This window comes from Vicugna pacos, chromosome 1 (genome assembly GCF_048564905.1).
Source record: "Vicugna pacos chromosome 1, VicPac4, whole genome shotgun sequence".
Classification (NCBI taxonomy): domain Eukaryota; kingdom Metazoa; phylum Chordata; class Mammalia; order Artiodactyla; family Camelidae; genus Vicugna; species Vicugna pacos.
This window is the reverse complement of record NC_132987.1, coordinates 67,483,236-67,505,662: the sequence shown is the minus strand read 5'-3', so window position 1 is coordinate 67,505,662 and position 22,427 is coordinate 67,483,236. Positions and strand designations below refer to the sequence as shown.

The window sequence follows — 22,427 nt, the reverse complement described above, 5'->3', positions numbered from 1 at the left end:
ACTTTTACTAAAGCCTAAGAAAAGAAATATGAATGATTTCATTATAATCCAATCAGGACTGGAGCAGCCTGTGCACTGGGTCCTGAGGCAGGCTCTTCAGGGGATGTTGAGTAAGAAACGGAACTTGCTCTTAAAGGAGAGGGAGAGAAAAACAACTATAACATTGCCTGTAGCATCAAGTAGAATAAAAGAAGTAGCACACATACTTAGGGGAGAGAAAAATCATCTTTACTTGGAGGTTTTATGGAAAAGTTTCCAGAAAATTGGACATTTAAAGTGGACCTTGATGGACATAAGATTTCAGTTGGCCACAGACAGCAGAGAGGGCATAGGGCGGCAATGATGGAGGGAAGAATATCATCAAGCAATGGAAAAAATGGGCAACACTTTCTGTTCCAAATTTCTTAAAAATGCAAGAGGCCCTGTAAACTAAGAACTCTAAGAGTCGTGGCTTGGCCGGTGGCTGTGTTTTGTTCTGCTGACTATAGAGTTGGAGGCAGGTGAAGGGCGAGGCAGCTTGGCTCGAGGGGCTCCCAGAGCCAACTTGGCAGGGGGCAAATGAAGAGGGATGAGACAGCTCTGAACTGCAGAAGTAAGAACTAGGGGGAAAAACAGAGATGTTTAAAGGGCATTGTTAGGGCATTTTGTTTGTGAGGAACCCCCTCCTCTGTAATCACACAAAATCTGCAGTAAAAATCTACATTTCTGGACAATGGTTTTGGATTTGAATTTTTAATCTGGGGTTGGGAGCAGAAGGGGAAGAGGTGATGAATGTGGAGTATGGCCTGGAAGTAAGATGGGATGAAAGCAGAGGCAGTAAGAAGGGTGCAGGCATGTTTGGCTAATACATTCTCTTTGACATGAAGAAAGGCAGCTGGTCATTTATTCATTCACCACTGCTATGATGTGCCAGGCACTGTGCTAGTGTTAGGATGCAGGGTGAGCCAAGCCTGAAACAGTCCTGGTCTTCAAAGAACCTACATTCTAATGTGAAGGGTGGGGAGGGGAGAGACAGGGATGAACTAAATAATACAAAATGTAAAATTAGGATTGTAGTTAGTGTTATGAAGGAGAGGTCTATAGTGCTATAGCTCATAGGAGAATTGGACCTTGTTGGTTAGTTAAGGGACTATAGAATTGAGTGAGTTCTGAAGGATGAATAGGACTATGGAGTGTAATGTTTAAGACAAGGTGAAAAGTAAGTGCAAAGGCTCTGTGGAAGGAAAGAACTACAGTATAGCTAGAGCACATTCAGTGATGGGGAGCATGGAGCGAAGTGTAGCTGGAGAGGTAGGGAGCAGACCTCAGCGGGTCTTGAAGTCATTTAAGAATTTAATTAGGGGAGACAGGATAACAGATATTTTAAAAGGTCACTCTGGCTGCCGTATGGAAAAAAAACCGAAGTATGGCAGATGTGCACGTATATACGAAAACCAACTAGGAGGATATTGCTTTTCCCAAGCAAAGATGATGACAGGGCAGAACTTTATCCCAAAGAAGAAAGCATGACATAGTCTCAGCTAAGAGGATTAACCCTCTTTTATGTTAAATTGACAGCCTGCAAGAAAATGTCACCTTACACTTTGTTGGGAACTTACTGTTCCTTTCAAGTACAAATATGTGCTTATGTAAGTGACTTTAGTAATAAGAACAGATATATGACTAGGATGAAAAGACTGTCTCTGAAGAAGGGGAATACAAAATGTAATATTCATAAGCTTTTGGATATGTCTACATGACAGATGTGTTTCTAAGTGTATTGTGTATTTTAAGCAGAAATCTTTTTTTCCCCCCTGGTTGATTTGTATACAGCACAATAAATGGATGGAGTGAGCAAACCATTATGTATGAGTTGCTTTGTCTTTATGGTAAAAACAATTCACAGATCCATGCGCATTAAAATGTTTCCATCTCACCTTCAGTTCACCCTGTGTATTCTAATTTCCCTCAAGGAGAAATTAACAAACCACAATGGCATTGAAAAATTATAATACACCTCTATATTAAAAATAGATCAAGTAGACAACGATGAATAAAGATATGAAAGATCCAAGCCACACAATTAACAAGCTTGATTTAACCTTGCATTCAGTGAATATAGAATATACATTCTTTTTAAGCTCACATGGAACTATTATAAAATAACTATGTATACATGGAGAATATAACCAATATTTTATGATAACTATAAATGGAATACAACCTTTAAAAACTGAGTCACTATATCGTACACCTGTAACTTACATAATATTGTACAGCAACTACACTTCAATAAAAATAACGTATTCTTACAAGGGTGTACTCACTTTGTAATAAGTCACTGAACAGCATATGCATAATTTATGCATTTTTCTATATGTTTACATTAGGTTACATTTCAATAAAATGGTTTTTTAAAAACAAAACAAAATGAACTGAACAAAAAACTGATCACTATGAAGTCCTAAAGAGAGTCTCGGCAAATTTAAAAGGACTAATATTATACAAAGTTCTCAAACAATACAGCTATTAAATTAGAAATTAACAATAAAAAGATAGACCAAAAAAACCTTTTACATTCCTAAATAACTAATGGGTTATGGGAAAAAACATAATGGAAATTATAAGCTACTCAGAGTTACATGACAATAAAAATACTAATAAAAACTTGTGGAGATGTAGCTAAAATGAAATGTACAGAATTACATGCATAAAAATTATAATACATATATAAACAAAAATAAATGGGATAAGCATTCTGCTTAAGAAGCTGGAAAAAGAACACTGGAGTAATCTCAAGAAAAATAGAATAAGTAAGTATAAGAGGAAAAGTTATTAATTAGAGATGATTAAAAAATAAAAAATAGGTTCTGTGAAAAGACAAGGTAGACAGAACTCTAGCAGTATTGATGAAGAAAAAAAGATGCAATAAATAAACAGTAATAGAAGCAAAAGAGAATCATAAAGACAGTGGAGACTGAAAAGATCATAAGATGAGAAACTATGGCAATAGGTTCAAAGCAAGATATTTAGCAAATGTAAATTACTGAAATTGATTCCAAAAGAAAACCCGAACAAACCAACAACCATTACAAAAATGGCACTGATAGCCAGCCATTTGGAAATATCCAGTCCTCAAATGTAATAGAAATCTATTGCAAATCTTGCAAAAGATGTGGAATTTCATGAAATTGATTAAAGTGATGTTGGTGAACTGCTAGATCCACATGCAAAGTCACTAATACAGGAGGATCTTACAGTTGGACAAGGTAACAAGTGAAAAAGCGAAAACCAATAAGGATGAGGATGACATCAGTGCATCGAAAGAAAATAATCTGGTTTCATCGATTTGGGAGAAAGCCTTGGGAAAACTGGACAATGCCCTCCAACACTTTTGCAAATATGACCCTGCTGCAAAAAATCAAATGCAGTGAAGGATAATGAGCTACATGAAAATAATGTCCTCACAAATTAACACTTGATTTATAAGAATTAGCACACAGTTTTAACTGTAACCTAAAATGTGTTAAATATAAGATAAATTCATTTTCATAAATTTTTGGCTGTATTATTTCAAGATAAAGTCCCAATCCAGTCTTTTTCTTTCACTGTGTAATCTAGGTCTCCATCTTAAATAGATTCACACTAAGAGGGCCTTTTCTGGGAAAAGGAAGACCTCTTGTAGTCATTTCTATGTTTCTCAAACAAGCAATATGGTACAAATCCCCTCAGGAAAATGTAAAAAATACAAACTCTTGGGTTCCCCTGCAAGATGAATTCTGAATCTCCAAGAGTAGGACAAAACCTAGGACTTCATATTTTTAACAGTCATTTGAAGGGATCTTTATGATAATAAAGTAAATGTGGAGATAACTCCCTTAACTTATCCAAAACAAAATGATGAAGTTTATTCTGTCTTTGTCTCTCTCCCTCTCTCTTAACATTAAAAGTCTTTTTTTTTACCTTTGTCAGTTGGCTTGTACTCACTGTATTCCTTTCTTTTTTCTTTTATTTTTTTACATGCCCTTTTCCTAGATCAGTGTCTAATCTATAAACAAGAGGTTTTTGAAATTATTAATGCAGTCTTTAGAATATACAACCTGTCCTCTTTTCATTTCGTTTTATTTTCTTAATATTTTTACACACCTTAGACAAAATCAGAACTTTCTCTTTCCCCGGCTCCTTTAAAATTGAGTGTGAGTAATCTGTCTCAAATTTCTTTTTTCTACATTCCCTCAGCCTGCATTCTCCTGAGTTCACTTTACTGTATATTCATTTGGACATTCAACTGCTTTGCAAATATTATCATACTCTATTCTTTCTGTACTGCCTGACTGTCAGCTCCTGGGAGACAAACACCATGTCCTTCATTTCTTCTGTTTTTCCCCCACTGAGCCCAGAAGATTGACTAAGAATGACTAGTGTGCAGTATGCTTCACGCAGTGAGTGCTTAATAAATATTTTAAAACAGTATTAAAATGTTGAATAAGTTTGACAGCAGCGCTACTCCTTACCACTTCAAGTTCCAACACTTTCTAGGTCCCTTCTCTGCCTAGCAACAATTTCCCAACTACCTACATGTCCCCAGACATTTCATCCAGGCTGAAGCTCTCTTTTGATCCAGCTTTCCTTGCCTGAGTTATGGAAATATTGCTAACATGTTTTCCCCTAAGGAGTATCTGACTGCTACCCAAAAACCCTGCCGTGCAACCTGAGGTCGCCCTTTTTCTTTGATGATAGTGGGTAAAGGACAGTAAGGATGGAGAACGTTTCCTTTTCAGTTGCCCTCCCCCACCCCAAATCATTTTTCACAGCAAGACACAATGCCTCTATGCTTACTTTCATATCTCTAAGGATGCTTTTTTTTCTTAGCACCTGAAGAGCGCTAATAATTTTACGTAAGAGGTTTTAGTATTTTTAACTCAGATATTGTTTCTTCGCATGGTTTATTCAATACATTTTTCCCCCTGACCTGGTATAATCGGGCAGGCAACACTTATAACATCATTCTCCTATTAAAAATGCCTTTGAAAAACACTATTCTGCTTATGTTGTATGTATCTAAAGTAGTAACGTACAGAAAAGATCATTTTCTTTTTCTTGGATAAGAAATTGTGTTTTGCAAAATATGTTGGCATCTATTTATTACTTTATTTAATCCTCACAACAACTTTGCTAGGTGGACAGGAGTCATTATCTCCAGGATATGGAACAGGAAACTCCAAGAAGTTAAGTGTCATGTCCCAGGTCACAGAACTGGACCCACACTGAAACAGAATTCCACAGTCAGTCTCATTTCCTATCTCTGCCAGCTCAACTTCACAGAACAAGCTCTATATGTCGACAGAGATAAGGCTGCTAGGAACAAACGACAGATTCCAGAGGCTGACAGGGGAAGGAGGTGGGGGAGGGGTGGGGAAGGCGAGGAAAGTACCTAGCGCACGCGCAGATCGCCACTAGAGGGCCAGGACAGGGAGGAGGGTTGAGGAAAGCAGCAGCACTCCTTGCCAAACTCCATCTTCAACCTCTGGCTAACGCGCAGGCGCACTTCCTCAGGACGCAGGTAGAATGAAGCGGGCGGGCCTCGGAGCCGCGCAGGCGCGGTTGTGCGCGGGGCTGCCAAAATGTCGTCCTCCAAGTACGAGCCGTCGCGCCTAGCCACTCAACCCGCTACCCTCGACCCAGCTGAATACGACATATCTCCGGAAGCCCGGAAGGCACAAGCCGAGCGGTTGGCCATAAGATCCCGGCTTAAACGAGAGTACCTACTTCAGTACAACGACCCCAGCCGCCGAGGGGTCATCGTGAGTGAGGGGCCGGCCGGGTGGGAACCTAGGGCCACAGTCTAGGCGGCCCCGTCGGACTTGACGGCCCAGACTCGCCAAGGGGGACCGCACTGCGGGGCGGACACCGTTCCCGAATTGTATTTTAGACGTGCGTCCTTGTCCAGGCCCTGGGAGCAGACCAATTCATTCGCCCTTTGACCTTGAGCAGACAGCTTGGTGGTCAAGAGGACAGGTTTTGGTTTCACACCTGGCTGAGTTTGAGTCTTGGCTTAATCACTTCCCGCCTGAGTGATCTTGAAAAAGTTATTCAACTCTGCTGCTTAGCCTCGACTTTCCTACCATGAAAATGGGACTACTATAATACTGCCTATCTTATGAGGCTGTTATGAGGATTAAAGGAGATATGGCACGTGACCGGCCAACACAGTGCTTGGTTGGTAATGAATGTTCAGAAAATGGGGGGGGGGGTGTATTTCTTTTAAAGCTGTTTTCCACTTCTCAATTAACAGTTCATAGCAATACTGGTCTCCCCTAATGGGACTATAGTGATAATAGTCTGTAGATATAAATGACTATAGATATAAACTTCAGTTTATATCTTTTAAAGACTTAAACACCCTACAGCTTGGGGCTTTGGAGTCAGAGGCCAAGGCATTACAACAGGCAAACTGTATGACCTTGTGCAATATCCCGAACCCTTCTGAACCTTAGTGTTCTGATTTTCACATATGGAAATGGTAGTACATTCTTCACTCCTAGCACATAATACATGTCCAGTAAACTGATAGCTATTATTATTTAATAAGTTTGCTTTTAGATAAGTTTCTGTTCAAGAGTTGTTTAAATATGATATAAAAAAAATTTTTTTCCCAACAGTTGTTTTGGTATTCTGTAGGAATTTTAGGAAATTGTAAGGACTGAAGGAAATTTACAATGTGCCAGGCACTACTGAAACTCTTTATATATGATATTCAAATACCACAGCTATTTAAAGAGTTAAGCTCTATTACTGTCCCCATTTTACAGATGAGAAAGATAACATGGGAGGGACAAGTATGTCATAAAGTGATACTCCGTTAGCAAGTGATAGAGCAGAATTTGAACCGAGTCTCTGTAACCCAAAGCATTTCTTAACCAGTTGGCTGTATTCTCTCCAGCCAGAACCCTTGTTTACTTGGGAGAAGTTGTGGAATGAAACATTCATTATGTATATACTCACATGATTGGGTTTGATATGCCAGATGGTAAGATGTAGTTAAAAAAAAAATGAGGCCCTCAGTCAGAACTGAAGTTTAAACTTCAGGTTTTCTCTTTTCCATTTCTGTGACCCAGAGCAGTTTTAGCTTTGCAATGTAAAACACATTTTACAGCTGCCTCATTGGTTGTTCGGTTTTTTTGTTAGGTTAATGAGTGCCTAAGATAATCATATATTGAGCAGTACAAGGAAATTTCCTTACCTAATCTTTATGAATGATTGGTTCAGTGATAAATAATTGCTTGGGGTCTATTTATGCCAGGCCCTGTTTTAGGGGCTGTGGTAACAGTGAAGAACAAAACAGGCAGGCTCCTGTCCTCAGAAAGCTTTCTTTCCAGTGGGAGACAAGTAATAAGTTTAAAAAATTGAATCATTTAGCATAGTTAGTTAGATAGTGGTAAGTGATAAGAAGAAAAATAAAGCAAGGAAGGGGATTAGGAATGTGTGTATGTAGTCAGGAGGGAGAGCATCTGCAGTTTTAGAAAGGCTCAAGAAAGGCCTTGGCTGGAAGGTGACATTGGAGTAAAGATCTGAGAGAAGTGAAGTGAGGGAGCTAGCCATTCAGCTCTTTGGGAAAGTAGCATTTCAGGCAGAGGGGACAGCAGGTACAAGGATTCTTAGACAGGAGTGTGCGTGGTTAATCCCCCAAATACTGAAGAGACCATTGTGACTAAAATGGAGAAAAGTGAGGACAGAGTAGGAAAAGATGTGATGGGAAAGGTAGCTGGGACTAGATCACGCCAGGCCTTGAACGTCACTGTAAGGACTTTTCTGAGTCAGGAGTTCCATAATCAAGACTTAGATTTTAGCAACATCTCTGGCTGCTTAGTTTAAGAGACTATAGGGGGCAAAAGCAGGAGCAAGAAGACTAGTTAGGAATCTTTACAGTAATCTAATTTCTTAGTTGATAGTGGCTATAAAAGTGATGGCAGTGGAGTTGGTAAGAAGTGGTCAGTTCTGGTTATGGGTTGAAATTAGACGCAATCAGGTTTGCTGGCAGATTGGATATGTGGTGTAAGAGAAAGAGAGGAGTCAAGAATGAGTCCAAGGTTTTTGACCTAAGTGAAGAATGAAATTGCCTTTTACCGAGATAGGGAAGAATGTGAAAGGATCAGGGATGGTGGTAGAATGGCATATTGGGAAGTCAATTTGGGATACATCACATTTGCTTGTTAGTATGTAAACATTGAGCAGGGAGTGGGATAGTAAGTACATCTGGAGTTCAGGGTGCAAATCTAGGGCTGGAGGCATAACTTTGGGAGTCATCACCCTATAGATGGCTACTTAAAGCCATATGACTAAAGGAGATCATCAAGGGAGTGCATGTAGATAGGAAAGACCCACAAGGTCTGAGGTCCAGTATTAAGAGATTGGGAGATAAGGAGGAAGAGAGCAAAAAAGACTTAAGAAGGAATGGCCTGAGAATTAGTAGGAAAACCAAGCCGGTGTGTGCCCTGGAAGTGAAGTGAAGAAATGATTTCAAGGAGTGTTCACCATGTCAGATGCTGCCCATAGTCCTCTGGACATGGAGTGGTGTCACAGGAGAACTGTCTCCCATGCCACGCTTTGGAACCTCTCTCAACAACAGTACCTCATTCAATGACCTATGGTCATGGGGATCTTAGTATTTTTATGAAATGAAATGTCTGTTTCAAGAAGACAGACCTGGCAGGTATTAAAGTGTAGAGAGGTGACTGGTAGATTGAGAATTCTGGCATGGGAGAGTCATTCAAATATGTTAATAGCAGGAAGGGATGGATACTAGAGTAGATAGAAAAATTTATCCTTTCAGGTGTGGAGCTCAAACGTCCCCTTGAACCTGTATCTTGTGTCTTCACCTTCTTTACTATCTCTGCAAACAGTCTGGTTTAAAATGTTACTGTGGAAGATCCAGTTTAATTATTTTTGTCCTATCAGTTACGACTTCTTGCTGTTGGTTAAGACCTTGAATGTTCTCTTTACAGCTTAGTATTGAAGTTTTAAAGCTGATTTCATATGCTTATTTTTATCTGTCAGTTAATTGGAGCAAATAATTTTGTAAAATCATTAGGGGATTTAGCTAATTAGATTTAATTTTGTGTTTAGGGTAGATTTGCTATTTTTACATAATTATTTCTAGTATAAATATATTAAAATTGACAATTACTTTGTTTCTTAACCAAGACAATCTGATTATTTCTTTAACAAACTTGTCCTTTTAAAAAACTATTTTAATAGTGTGAAATGTAATAATTTTGCTCTTAAAATACTAGCCAAGTCAGCTCATAAAAGGGAAAGTTCAGAATTAGCCGACAGTCTTCCCCTTCCTGCAGTTTATTTGTAGCCTGGAAAAGATCTGTGTAGGGTAGCATTAGAAAGGGTTCTGGAAACAAACTACACAGTATGACAGAGCATATGAAATCTGTTTGTCTCCATTGGAAATACTGTGTGGTTCTGTTGGTCTTATTTCAAGAAAGACAATGAAGCCAAAAACAATCCAGAAAAGAATAGGAAAAAATGATTTTTAAAAAAGTGCCTTCTCTGACAGCTTAAAATGATTGGGATTCTTATCTTAAATAAATAGAAAGCTGAAGGAGGATATGAGTCTTTTAAATTCTGAACAGGATCATCAGAGAATTATTCAACAAATACTAGAAATGAGGGATCTTCCCTGAAGGTATTTAGGAATATTCAGGGTATACCCTTAACTGTGGAAGAGGACAAAGGCCATCTCCTGTGCTTCTCCACAAAGTGCTAATGAGACTGTTTCTCAGTGTAGAACTTAATCTCCTGTATTTTGTTTTCATTTTAGGAAGATCCTGCCTTGATTCGCTGGACCTACGCAAGATCATCAAATATCTATCCCAATTTCAAACCCACTCCCAAGACCTCACTGTTAGGAGCTCTATTTGGAATTGGACCCCTCTTCTTCTGGTTTTATGTTTTCAAAACTGACAGAGTAAGTATTAGGACCTGATATTCGGTACCTGTGTGATGCGTTTCCCCTGTGCTGGCTGCAGCTCTCTCTCCTGATGATTCTACTGCTGCTACTCCCATCTTGCTCTCTACTCTTCCTCAGTTCCTCTTTTATCTTGATTCCTTTCTAGCAGAGTTAAAACAGAAAGTTTCAAATGATATGTTTCATTTTATGGTTTTATCTTTTCAACTCGTATAGAAATAAACTTTCTTAAAAACCATGATGGTCTCTGGGTCTTTCAAATTTAATTTAATGGCTGCTTTAGAATTTGAAGTAATAAATTGATCAGTTTAAATATCTAAGACTTGAACTTAGCTCATGAAAGAGTTTTCTTAGTGTGTTTTACATGATGTAAGGAAATTGTACTGTGTATATTAAGCAAGAGAATACAGAAATAACTTAAAAAGTTAATTTTTTTCTCATTAGATGTACAGAAGTTAAACTTTTCTATTCTGATTAACCTTTAGATGTTATCTTTGCCAACTTTTATATTTTGTTTTTCTATTTCATTGTTTTAAAAAGATATTTATTGGGCTAAGTATTAGCAGAATACATATATCACTTAGTATGTTCTCTGTTTGCGTGATTACGTTGGTCACGTTTTGTGAATTAATGTTAAAACGTATTAATACTGTAACAGCAGAAAAGCAAAAGCAGCCAGTGGTGGGAATCACTGCCACCAGAGGCCTGGGTATGTGACTGCACAAAAAGCCAAGCTTATCTTTGACACTACACCCCCAGCCCCAGCTCCTCCTCGAGGCCTCATGTTACCATCTGCACTGGAGCCCACCCATGCAGCTGTGCCTTAAACTGGCCAACCCACTCTCCTGTACATATTTTGATTATCTGATAAATTATCACTTAACAGAAAGGTAGGCCACACTTATCCAGAAGGTATTTGCATTCTGCTTAGTGTATGCTATTTAGTGGGGTAATATAATTCTACTTACTAAAATATAGATAAGATAGTTTTCAATAGGAGTGTTTTCTTATTGTCCCTTTATTTCTTCAGATTACTACTTCCTCACTCGTACTCTGTGTGCTTTAGCAGTGGGGGATTGGAATTAGGTTTAGAGTATTTCATTCTGTTTTTCAGAGTTGTACCAGAATGCATTGTTTTTAATATACTTTCTTTCTCTGTCTATACAGGATAAGAAAAAGAAGCTTATCCAGGAAGGAAAATTGGATCGAACATTTAACATCTCATATTAAGTCTGGCAATGATGATTATATATACTATTGTTTAAATAAATCTGTTAATCATTAAATAGTTTATCTTTCTTAATATTATTTTGATTCAACAAACACTTGCTGGACATTGCATAATCCTTGCTTTGTAAGAGTTCACAGTTTAATGAAGAAACAGATTCATGTTCATCTTTCAGTCAATCATTCAATGAATATGTCTGCTGTGAGCCAGGTATTGTGCTATATAGTGAGAATACAGCAGTCAGTAAGACACACTCTGACAACTGTTTACTCAACAGTTATTATTTGAATGATTTGAGTGCTTATTACTGGTACCCCTTAAGACCTAAGCTGTTGTTTGACTCCAGTCCCAGTGGTAAATGCAGCAGAACAGTTATAACCACGTGGTTAAAGAAAAAAGAGCGAGGGAGGGTGTAGCTCAGCGGTGGAGTGAATGCTTGATATGGATCAGTTCTGGGTACAGTCCCCAGTACCTCCATTAAATAAATGAGTAAGTAAATAAACAAATGAAATTACCCCCCCCTCAAATTAAAAAAAAATAAAGAGATTCAGGAAAGTGATGCGGGCAAGCTGATAAAGAAGCAGTTCTGTGTAGGGAGATGACACTTGATCTAGGCTCTGAAGATCACAGGGGCTGACAGTAGAACAGGAGCACAAAAGAGCAGAGTGTTGGGTATGGCTAGTTTGGGGGCCACTGTGGGGCGAGAAGACAGGGAGGGTGGAAGCCATGCTGAGGAACAGAAGTAAAATGGTATAGAGCATGGACTTTGGAGGTCAGATACAGGCTGGAATCCTAGCTTGAGCTTAGCAGTTGGAATACCAGGCCTCTTTTCTCATCTACGGCATGGAGACAGTAATGCCTGCTACCTCATAAGGTCATAAAGATGAAAATGAACTAACAGAGTATTGCTCAGTAAAAGCTACCCCATGCTTTATAGTTCAGTTTTGCCACAGCGGCAATTTTATACAGATAAAGACAGTAAAAACAAGTGCTGTAGGAGGAACAGCACGCTCTGTAGAGCTGGCTTACGTGAGTACATCGGTTTTAACTTTCAAAGTATATCCCAACTATTCTCTCATTTGATCTTTGTATGAGCCTAGAGTACCCCCAAAATGCAGAGCCTGAGAGAAAAGCTTGTATGTAGGTAGTTTAAGGAGTGGGAGACTGGCAAGAGTGAAACAGGGATGAAGGGAAAGCCTATCAACTGTGCTCTTGGCCTTTTGCCACTGAGGGTAATGGGCTCAATTCCTATAGGAGCCTTCTGGGGAGCTCTGTGGGATGGACACAGTTTTCCCTCCAGACATGGAAAAAACAAATACCTACTAGCTCTCTCCCTGCTGGTTAAGCGTTGTCTCATGCAGTTAATTCCCTCGCTCTCCCAGGAGTGGGCATGCCTCATACATGCTGACTGGGTTCTTACAGGCATCTTATGGAAGAGGAAGGAAGCTTAGGGTAGAAAGCAGGTGCTGAGGTGAAGTATTGTCTGGTCACATCTGCAGGCCACTGAGCTGCAGCAGCAACTGGAGTAAAAAGATGGGCCAAGAGAAAGTGAGGCAGAAGAGGTGTATGATTTCCTCAACCACTCCCTGTACTGTTGAGCACATACTGAATCTAATCTGTAATGTGTCATTCAGGGTGGTGGTTGTGTACAGTCTCACGGTAGGAGGGCTAGTGGAACAAGCTACAGGCCACACAGTTGCGGCTGGTCCAAGGCCCTAACTGATAATCATTTCCCCCCATCATGTTCTCTAGATTTCCCTTCCCTTGGCCATCACTTTAGCAGATACACGTTTCTTGCCTGAGTCACCAGGACTTTAATTTCCAAGGCTAGAACCTCCGTTATTCTAGCATTGTTAGAGCAGGCAGATAGCTAGATATGAGCAGAGAAAGTGGGACACAGACCAAAAGGCAGGAATTGGGCAGAAAGGAGGGGCACAGGCCAAATGCAGGAAACCACGCATGTAAGCAGCAGGGATCCTTGGGCAGAGAAAGAAAAGCAGGAATCTTGGGGCTGATAAGGGATCATGCTTTTTGGGATGACAAGTGGCCTGGAGAAGAACAAAGAAAGGTGAGAAAAGGCAGGAATTTCTAGTGTCCGAATGTAACCTTTTGCTCATTATGCCCTCATTTCAATAAAATTAGCCTCGCAGATCAGAAGTACCCATCTTGCACCGACGCCATGACACTTCCGATCCAGACTAAGTAAGGACAAAAATCCCTCCACCCTTTGGGAACATGGAGTTGGGATGATAATGAGGGAATATGACACTCCAAACCCTTCCCTCCCAATGAATATTCCGCCCATTCATTTTTACATCCTATGTGGCTAACTTGCCAAAGAAACTCAGGGCAGCCGCTCCCTGAGCCTGCCCGCTCTCTCCTGAGAGTGTGCTACCCGTTCTTTAATAAATCTTCACTTTACCTTTTTAACCACTACGTCTTGTCTCTGAATTCTTTCTGGGACGGGACAAGAACCTGGAATACCGGTTTCATCTATGGGCAACAGCATCAACAGGCTTTTGTCTCAACAACTGCTTGTTTACAGTTATCACCGGACGTGGAAGGACCGAGATGCAACAGTGAATCCCCTGGGTGCCAGGCATATCTCTGCTCCCATTTTGTAGCAGCAACCCTGGCTCCCTGTAATCAAGGTTACTTAGTGTTGCCAGTATGGAATTTTTTTTTTCTTGTCTCCTGTTTCCCAGGTACAAGAAGCCCCAAATGGCCAGGAGATAGTTATAGCTTCAGATTAAAGTGAAATCCTGAGATACTGTGATTTATAATAGATATTTGGTCTTTGTTTCTGGGACAGAGCTCCTAAAACCCTCCATATTTCCTAGGTGATAAAATGGATAAGGGTGTCTTTGTTATGTTAACGAGATGACTTTAGGACCACACCATAGGGTGGGGGCTGGCTGCCTAGAGAACCAACCATGTGATTAGAGGGTTGGAACTTTCAGTCCCACCTCCCTCACCTTACTTTTGTATCCCTGCTCTGCCACTTACTGATGAAATGACCTGGAATGTTTTTAAATTCTGTGTTTCTTTATCTTTAAAATGGATAAGCTAGAATACACTGTTATTAAGCTCATTGTTTAATGGGTTATCACCTATAACATATTTAGAACAGTGGCACACATTAAGGTTTCAGTGAGTGTTTACTATTACTATCCTTATACCTAATTAATGAAAACGTCTTAATTTGCATTTCATTTATTATTGAGGTGTAACTTTTTTCATCTATTTTTGTCCATTTAAATTTATTTTGTTATTTGCTTGCTCAAATCCACTGCCCAATTTTTATGATGTAAAGTGTCTTTTTTCTTAATGATTTTAAGGCTTATACAAGATAAATTAAACATATTAATCCTTGACTTTACCAATTTTCTTTCCTGAAGAGTTATTCTAATATACCTCTGTAACAGGAAAGACTTTTGCAGTTTACCTTTTGTGCCTAAACTTTAAGAAGGCAGTACCCAGAGAGGCATAGGCAGAATTTTTTAAACACTTTTTTAACATTGAGAATTACTGAGTAATGTGTTCTTGAGAGTTTAATCAATTTCAAAAGATTTTTTGAGGGGGTAGGAGTACAGCCCAGTGGTGGAGCACACTCTCAGCTCGCACAAGGTCCTGGGTTTAATCCTCAGTACTTTCGTTAAGGGGAGGGGGGAGAAACTTGAAATATAAGAAACAATTTTTTTTAAGTTTTTTTTTTGTTAATAATCAGGAACAGTGCCCCAAATCACACTCAGGAGTGGTCTGATGAGAACACAAACTGTCACCTCATCTGAGCACTCTGTGCTGCCATGTGTCTGACTGATGCTGCTAGCCCTGGGCACAGAGTACAGATGCCCACATTGGTATGCTGCCTCTGTTGACCCAAGAACTCAAGTCTGTTACAACTACAGCCGCTGGAAAGAGTTCCTTAAGGCCCCTGTGTCTTCCAGTCACTCCATCCCAAGTCCAGAGCATATGATTAGCTGAGTCCCGGTTATGTGCCTAAATTCTAGCTGCAAAGGAGACTGCAAAAGCAAGCATGTGGCACATTCAGCTCTAAAGCAGGTAAGGAATTCCCAAACATAAGACAGTGGTTCAAATGTGAGCACCCCAAAAATGACAGGTGTGTACTGAGGAAGGTAACCAGGAACCAGATCATAAGGCCCTGATCACAAGTAAGAAGTTTAGACTGCAACCTGATAGCAGTGGGAGCCACTGAAGATGTTACACAGGAGTAACCTGATTGAATTTTCATTCCTGGAAGATCATTCTGGATCCTGGAAGAAGATCTTAAGGTAAGAGAGACTGGAGGATGACCAGTAATCAGGCTGTTGTAAGACTTCAGGCCAGAATTATTTTTAATTTTTGAGCCAGCTCTTGATGCAGAACAAAGCAGCCCCTGCCAATCCAAGGATGGCTCATTTAGATGGGAACTTGTGGAAAGCTTTATGAAAGTCTAAATGTATTATCTCTATTAGTTCCCCTTAATGCATGAGATGCAAGTCTTCTTAATAATTCCTTATCCTTGTACAACATCCCTTCCCTTCTCTGGAACAATATTGCTTCTCTAACAGGCTGGTTTGTTTAAGTACTATGTCTTTTTACCCTTTATTATGGAGCCTGCCTGGAGAAAAAAATTACATTCATGCTCTGATCAAAATCCCACTGGGTTTAGCCCCTGATTTATTTTGTTTTATTCTTTCTCATTCCTGGTGGCACCTGACAGAGTCTTCTCATAACTTTGGGGGAGATACAGAGTATTGATTATTTCTACATTCTTCAGGATCATTAATGGGGTATTTGAAGAGATCAGAGACCCAAACAAGAAACTTTCTTGATCAAATATGTATGATTTTAAAATATGAACAGCACTTTAAAATTAGTAAAATATATAATGCTATATATAAGTACAAAGATTTTAAATTTTCAAAGCTTCTACTACCACTTTCTACCCTTCTATGAACAAATGGAATTTTATCATGTTTCTATTATAGGATCCTATAACTATGATTGTAATACTCCCAACAGTTTCCTCTCTGGCTGCCTTGTTTGCTGCCATTTCTCTAGCTGAGCTAGAGATTCCTTCCGCTGATGCCCACTGTGGCCTGGAGAGACACTGATCACTGTCATCTACCTAGAGACTCTTCATCACTCCAAGAAGGAGCAGTGAGCATTGATTTCATAGCCAAGCTTCAGGATTTATAGGATTAAAGTCAAACTGAAAGTCTGACATCTGCCCTCTGAATGTCCCTGGAGATTGATGGCTAGTAAAAAAAAAAAAAAAAAAAATCTGAAGATTTTTGGAGCAAACCTGAACTACAGTTCAAGGTCATTTCCCTCATAATCACAAGGAGTATCACTTTATCAGCTTAAAGTCAATTCTTTGCTTAACACCAGTTACATTTAAATCATTCATCCCTTATTTAATAATTAGGCTCTGGAAAAATCTTGAGGTAGTGGAAAGAGGCAACTGGCTGAGGATGCTCCAGAAATCAATATAGGAGGGACTTGGGGGCTGCAATATGATATAAAATTGTCGTGAGTAGGAGGAGAAGGTGGGAGGGGACTTCTCTTCAAACTACATGTATACAGTTAAGCACCTTTTTTTCTACTTACATTGTATATTTCACATCAATTAAAAACAGAATTTTCTAAAGAGGGTTTTATCCCTGCTGTATATGAGATGGAGAAAGCATCAAAGAGCATTATTATTATTTTATATAGAGTAGCATGGGTGAAGGTAGATGGAGAGGGAGGGTTTCAGTAACCCCAACATCATCTAATAGAAGCTGGATGGGCAGCTTCTCCTCCAAAATCATGTTCTGCAGGGGGAGTGGCACAGAAGAAATTTGGTCCCATCAGGGAGTTTGGGAAGAGACATCACTGCAGACCACCAGGAGAATGAGCTACTGTTGGTTTGTTTGGGGTTGGTTGGTTTCCTAGAGCCACTGGGACAGAGGAGCCTGTGTCCTGTTGAATTCTAACAGGACACTGGCCATTAGTTCTCTGCATTGATAAAATACTTATTGAGCCCGGTCATTTACTAAGCACTGAGGATACCAATATGGAGATACAGCTTCTTCTTGGAGGAACTCACAAGAGAGAAAAACAATTACAGCAGCCAACATTTATTAAGCTTTTGCTTGTTCCAGGCACTAAGCTAAAATAAATGCTTTCCGTACCTCCCAACATACCTTAAAAATCACCATTACGCAGATGAGATTTCAAGAGGTTAAATCATCTCGCTTGAGTCCTCCAGCTAATAGGGCTGGGATAGAACTTAAATTTGGGCAGCCTGACTGCAGAGGGCGTATCTTTAACTATTGTTTGAAAGGGATAAAAACTGATGCTGTGAGGAGTCCAATACTGAAAAAGGACACCTAATCTGGCCTGGAGTGTTTGAAAGACAGCACTTTCAAGAACAGGGACCCCTATGTGCACTTTTAGGTTTTGTAGCACATTCACAAGTATATAGAATGTTAGAGTTGGAAGGATCTTTAAAGATCTTCTAGTCTCACAGCCTAACTCTATGGGAAAAGTGTTGATAAGAGAAACTTGGCCAATTCTTCAAGAAACTCTGCTAAAGAACTCTCATTCATCCCTGGTGGGAATGCAGAATGCTAGAGTCACTCTGGAAGACAGTTTGCCAGCTTCCTACAGAACTAAACACACTTTTACATTATGACACAGCATCCATGCTCCTTGGCAGTCACCAAAAGGAGGTGAAAACTTAGGTCCACACAGAAACCTGGATTTGGATGTTTCTAGCAGCTTAATTCAGAATGGCCAGAACCTGGAAGCAACCAAGGGAAGGCTGAGTAGGCAGAGCACGAAGGATTTTTAGGGCAGTGAAACTACCCCGTGGGACACTACAATGGTGGATACAGGTCATTACATTTGTCCAAGGCCATAGAAGGCACTGTGCCAAGGGTAAACACGACTGTGAACTATGGGCTTTTGGTGATAACGGTGTGTCTACGTAGTCTCATCAGCTGTAACAAGTCTACCACCCGGTGGGGGATGTTGATAACGGGGGGGGGGGGGGGGGAGGCTACGCATGACTGAAGGCAGGGAGTATTTGGGAAATCTCTGTACCTTCCCCTCAGTTTTGCCGCGAACCTAAAACTGCTCTAAAAAAATAAAGTCTATTAAAAAAAAAACAACTCTGCTAATTTGAAGATCAAGATTCTAGGTTTTGATTAAGAACTAAAAAAACTTAAACTCACAAGCTCAAAAATTAAACAAGAAGTCCAAGTAGATGTGGATAAAGGCTTGAACAGATTGTCCATGTAACCTGTTTGTGAATAGAAATGAGACCGCTGGGACAATTGAGACAATTGCCAGCCACCTCCTTACCTTATACAAACAGAAGACTTGAAAAGCCATTTTGTCACAGGCAAAGCTCACTGGGGTCCTGGGGAAAAGTAAGACGGAATCTAGGTGATAAAGTCTAACCTCTTCCGCGCTCAGTCTAGTTTCACCTGCCCACAGGGAGCCCAGTGCAGAGGTCTGGCACCTAACGTGAGGGGTCAGAGCTCCTAGCGCAGAACCGCCGACCGGGCACCTCAGTTCAAGATGGCGGTGGCGTGCTGCGTGAGGAGACGCCGTGGCCGCGCTTCAGTCTAAAGCGCCGGGAGCAGCGCGGCTGCGCATGAGCCGCAAGCACTCCGCCCTGCCCCCGTCAGAGAACCCTGTAAAGCAGCCCGCGGGCTGGCTGTCTTGGGAGACAATGTGCTCTAGAGCCTGAGCTCCCACCTCTCTAGTCATTGATCAAAGAATAAAGCTTTCTTTTGCTTCTAAGGCAGACTTGGTATTGTTCTACTGGCTCAAAAGATGGACATGGAGCAGAAGGACGCTTGCTGCGGCCAACCCGGGAAGGTTGGTAACAATTTTAATAAGGATGGATTTGGTGAAAAACCAGGCAGATGTTTGGAGCATTTTCTGTGTAAAGCAAGTATTAGTAGATTTGTCTCTTCTCAGGGCTGTGAGAGTGAAGATACTTGATTCAAAGCCAACCCCTCTCATATTATTCATGCCGAATTCTTACAGAAAGGTATTCATGGCGGGAACTAGCTGTTGCCCACCAGCACTCACTCTCCTCTCTTTTCTTCTGATAGAACCCCGATTTGTTCAGGAGGCTGGTGGAAGTCCCTTTATCTCAGGGAGGAGGGGCATGACCCCAGCCCCAGGGAATGAATCTGAGATTGGTCTAAGGGTGGACATGTGACCCAGTTCTGTGTATGAGACAAAAGGAAAATGTATTGGGGAGAACTTCCTTGCCTGAATAAAAGACATTTCCCAGGGAGGAATCCTTCTGTCCCCTCACGCTTTCGCTTTCCTCCCTTTGTGTCTGTCCTAGCACATGAAAGTGAGGCGTAGAAATGAGATAAAGAAAAGACAATATACTGAGAATAGCAGAGCAGAAAACCAGAAAGAACTTGGTTTCAGGATCACTTCATGTTATCATTGTCATCCTGACCTGCAGCCTCAGACTTCTTTTATGAGATAAAGTCCTAGTTGTTAAGCTAACAGTAGCTTTTCAGTTATGACTGAATGCACTCTTAGTTGATACCATATCCTTTTATTAGAGAAGTGGTATCATAACATATACCTGTCCTTCAGATTTTAATTTTTTTAAAGGATCCAAAATAAAAGCAGTAAATGCTCATGAATTAGCAAAATTGCCTCATTTGTTAAATTTCTTTTCCAGGGACTGTATAGAGTTGCATGCACTTAGTTTTTTTTTTTTTTTTTTTTTTTTTTTTTACGAGTTATCACTGTTAATAGTGCTGTAGTGGGTTGTGTCCAAACTTCTGATATAATTTTAGATTTAAAAGACCTAGAGTAGGCTAATTAGAGTCCAAAGGCCCATGTTATTAGGCAAGATTCCACCAGGAAAAGCTCTTTAGTTAGTCGTATGCGAACTACTTACATCAAAACAACTTTAGATTCTGTCTTAATTTTCACTTTAATTGAGCTATTAATATGTACTATTGAGATCTTAAATTGAACTTCAGTATGGTTTTCTTGTTTCAAGAGCTAAAAGATGATGAAAAGAAGGCAGTATGTACTTCTAAATTTTCCACACTTTGAGCTTCTGTTATGTATTGCTTTAGAAAGATACATGCCTTCCTCCCCATCTAAAGCCTAGTTTATTTAGGGACAAAGACCTTGGCTTACTAGTTCCAGTGTATCCTACAGTAGGTAACACAATAGCCTCTCTGAGGCTACTTATTCACTGAGTCACAACAGCAATAATAAACAATAACAATTATAATAACTGAATTTGTCTATGCTCACTATGTGCTGAAAGCAGTGTGGGTGCTCTCAATGTGTTGTCTCATTTAGCCCCCACCAAATCCTTGTGAAATAAATTATTTATTTTCTTCTTTCAAATAAGGAAAATGCGGCTCAGAGAGATTAAGTCACTTGTTCAAACTCATTCAGCTATGAAAGCACAGTCTGGATTCTGGAGTCTGGATTCCTTATGAAGTAGGTACTATTATTAGCCACATTTTACAGCTGAGGAAACAGAGGCTCAGAGAGGTTAAGTAACCTGCTCAGGGTCACACAGCTGATAAGTGGTAGAGCCTGGATTTGAAACCAAGCAATCTGGCTTCAGCGTCTGTCCTCTTAATTATGTACTACATTGACTCAAAAAGGATACATTTTGGACATACCTCAGATTTGTCATGCAATTATATAAACTTGATTATATCAAAATGAAAGCTGATTACTAAGTATAACAAAGAAATTTAAATGTCAGCTCTCAAGCCTCTTATTTTTTTCCTTTTTGATAGTAAAATATCTTTCCAGAGGACCTTCCAGAACTTCCTTCAAACCCAAGAGTGATCACTCTTTCATCACTCTGGAAAATTACAACACAGAAAATGCATATTAACTTTTATAAATAATTTACATCTAGGCCTTAGGTTTCATACCTTCTCTTTCCTCCCCACACTCTCCCTGTGCCCCAGCTGAGCACCAAATCTTGTGCTTTCTAGAGGGAGGCAGTGGCCCTCCCCACCACTGCCTTGTAGCCTGCTTTTCCTCCTGGGTAATCCCTCACTACACACCTCACCCCATCCCATTTCGTTTCATGTTGAGAGATCCCTGCTACCCACCCCCCACCCCTCGCCTTTCTATAGACCCTAGGAAGCCCAGAGTTTGGACCAGGATTTGGGGTTGGAAACAGAGAATGTTTTGCATACTAATTTTCTTTAAATCTTTAGATTTAGGTAGTTTCTTTAAAACTGTGGTCCTCAGCCTTACCTGTGCATTATTAGAATTACCTGAAGAGTTAAAAAAAAAAAAAAACCTCTCATTTGGGTTCTATGTACAGTATTCCTAATTTAGTTGAATTGAAATGCACCCTGGGCACTTGGAGTTTTAGAAAGTGCCAGGAGATCCAATGTACAGCTGAAGCTGAAAACTGCTGGGTCGAGAGCAGGGTCTCTCAGCCTCGGCACTATTGACATTCAGTCCCGGATAATTCTTTGTCTGTGCTTTGTAGAAATGTTTGCCAGCATCCCTAACCTTCACCTACTAGATGCCAGTAGTACCCTCCCTAGTTGTGACGACCAAAAATGCCTCTGGACTTTGTCAGATGTCTTGGGCAAAGGGAATAAAATCACCTCTATTGAAAACCATTGGTCTAGAGCCATTGCCGGTAGCCCTGTCTGTGAAAGAAGTCTCTCAAAAAGTAAAAAGAGAAGAGTGGCTTCTATTTCATTCTCTCTAACATGAAACTATATAAAGATGAAGGGATCTGGCAGAAAACCCTCCTGTCATTGGAGGAAACCTAATCAGGGTGCCTTTAAAAAATATTTCTTTTATTTCTAAGAGAGATTGTTTATTTCTTGAGGAGCGTGGCACAGGAGGGTATCTTCAGGAATAGGGAATTAAGGAAATGTTACAGATCTTTCTAGCTGATCTGAAGCACAACAGAAGGAAACTAAATCTTTTTTTAATTAGCGTGAATAGCCTGGCCTGGTGAAATATTGTCTCCTGCCGGCAAGTTGCTGCCAGCAGTGGGGAGATAAAGTACATGGACTTGGATGCTAAATGGATGCAAACCCAGAATGTTTCCTTAGCCCTAGGAAGGCTTTGCCACCAAGCTGATGATAGAGTGAACCAAAGTGGATGAGAGTCCAGGTTTGTGTAAAAGAGGTGGGTTAGAATGAGCTCATTAAGGAAGCGCTGGAGTTTGGGAATAAAGTATTTAGTAGTTGCCTTAGTTTGGGG

At 40.2% G+C, this 22,427-nt stretch overlaps 1 protein-coding gene and 2 long non-coding RNA genes across 3 annotated transcripts; 2 read left to right on the top strand and 1 right to left on the bottom strand.

Annotated features, from left to right (window-relative positions):
• Nucleotides 1-206: 206 nt before the first annotated feature.
• On the bottom strand, nt 207-18,763 carry LOC140697302 (uncharacterized). The gene is made up of 3 exons (XR_012074207.1): nt 18,540-18,763; nt 9,987-10,102; nt 207-599 (listed from the first exon to the last, which is right to left on the bottom strand). It is a non-coding gene; the product is annotated as an uncharacterized lncRNA (long non-coding RNA).
• Nucleotides 5,525-11,244, top strand: NDUFB4 (NADH:ubiquinone oxidoreductase subunit B4). Its single transcript, XM_006210340.4, has 3 exons — nt 5,525-5,783; nt 9,812-9,958; nt 11,126-11,244. The coding sequence occupies exons 1-3, from the start codon at nt 5,604-5,606 to the stop codon at nt 11,186-11,188; spliced, it is 390 nt and encodes a 129-aa protein (XP_006210402.1). The 5' UTR covers nt 5,525-5,603; the 3' UTR covers nt 11,189-11,244.
• Nucleotides 17,927-20,672, top strand: LOC140697305 (uncharacterized). The gene is made up of 3 exons (XR_012074209.1): nt 17,927-18,070; nt 18,989-19,061; nt 20,584-20,672. It is a non-coding gene; the product is annotated as an uncharacterized lncRNA (long non-coding RNA).
• Nucleotides 20,673-22,427: the final 1,755 nt, after the last annotated feature.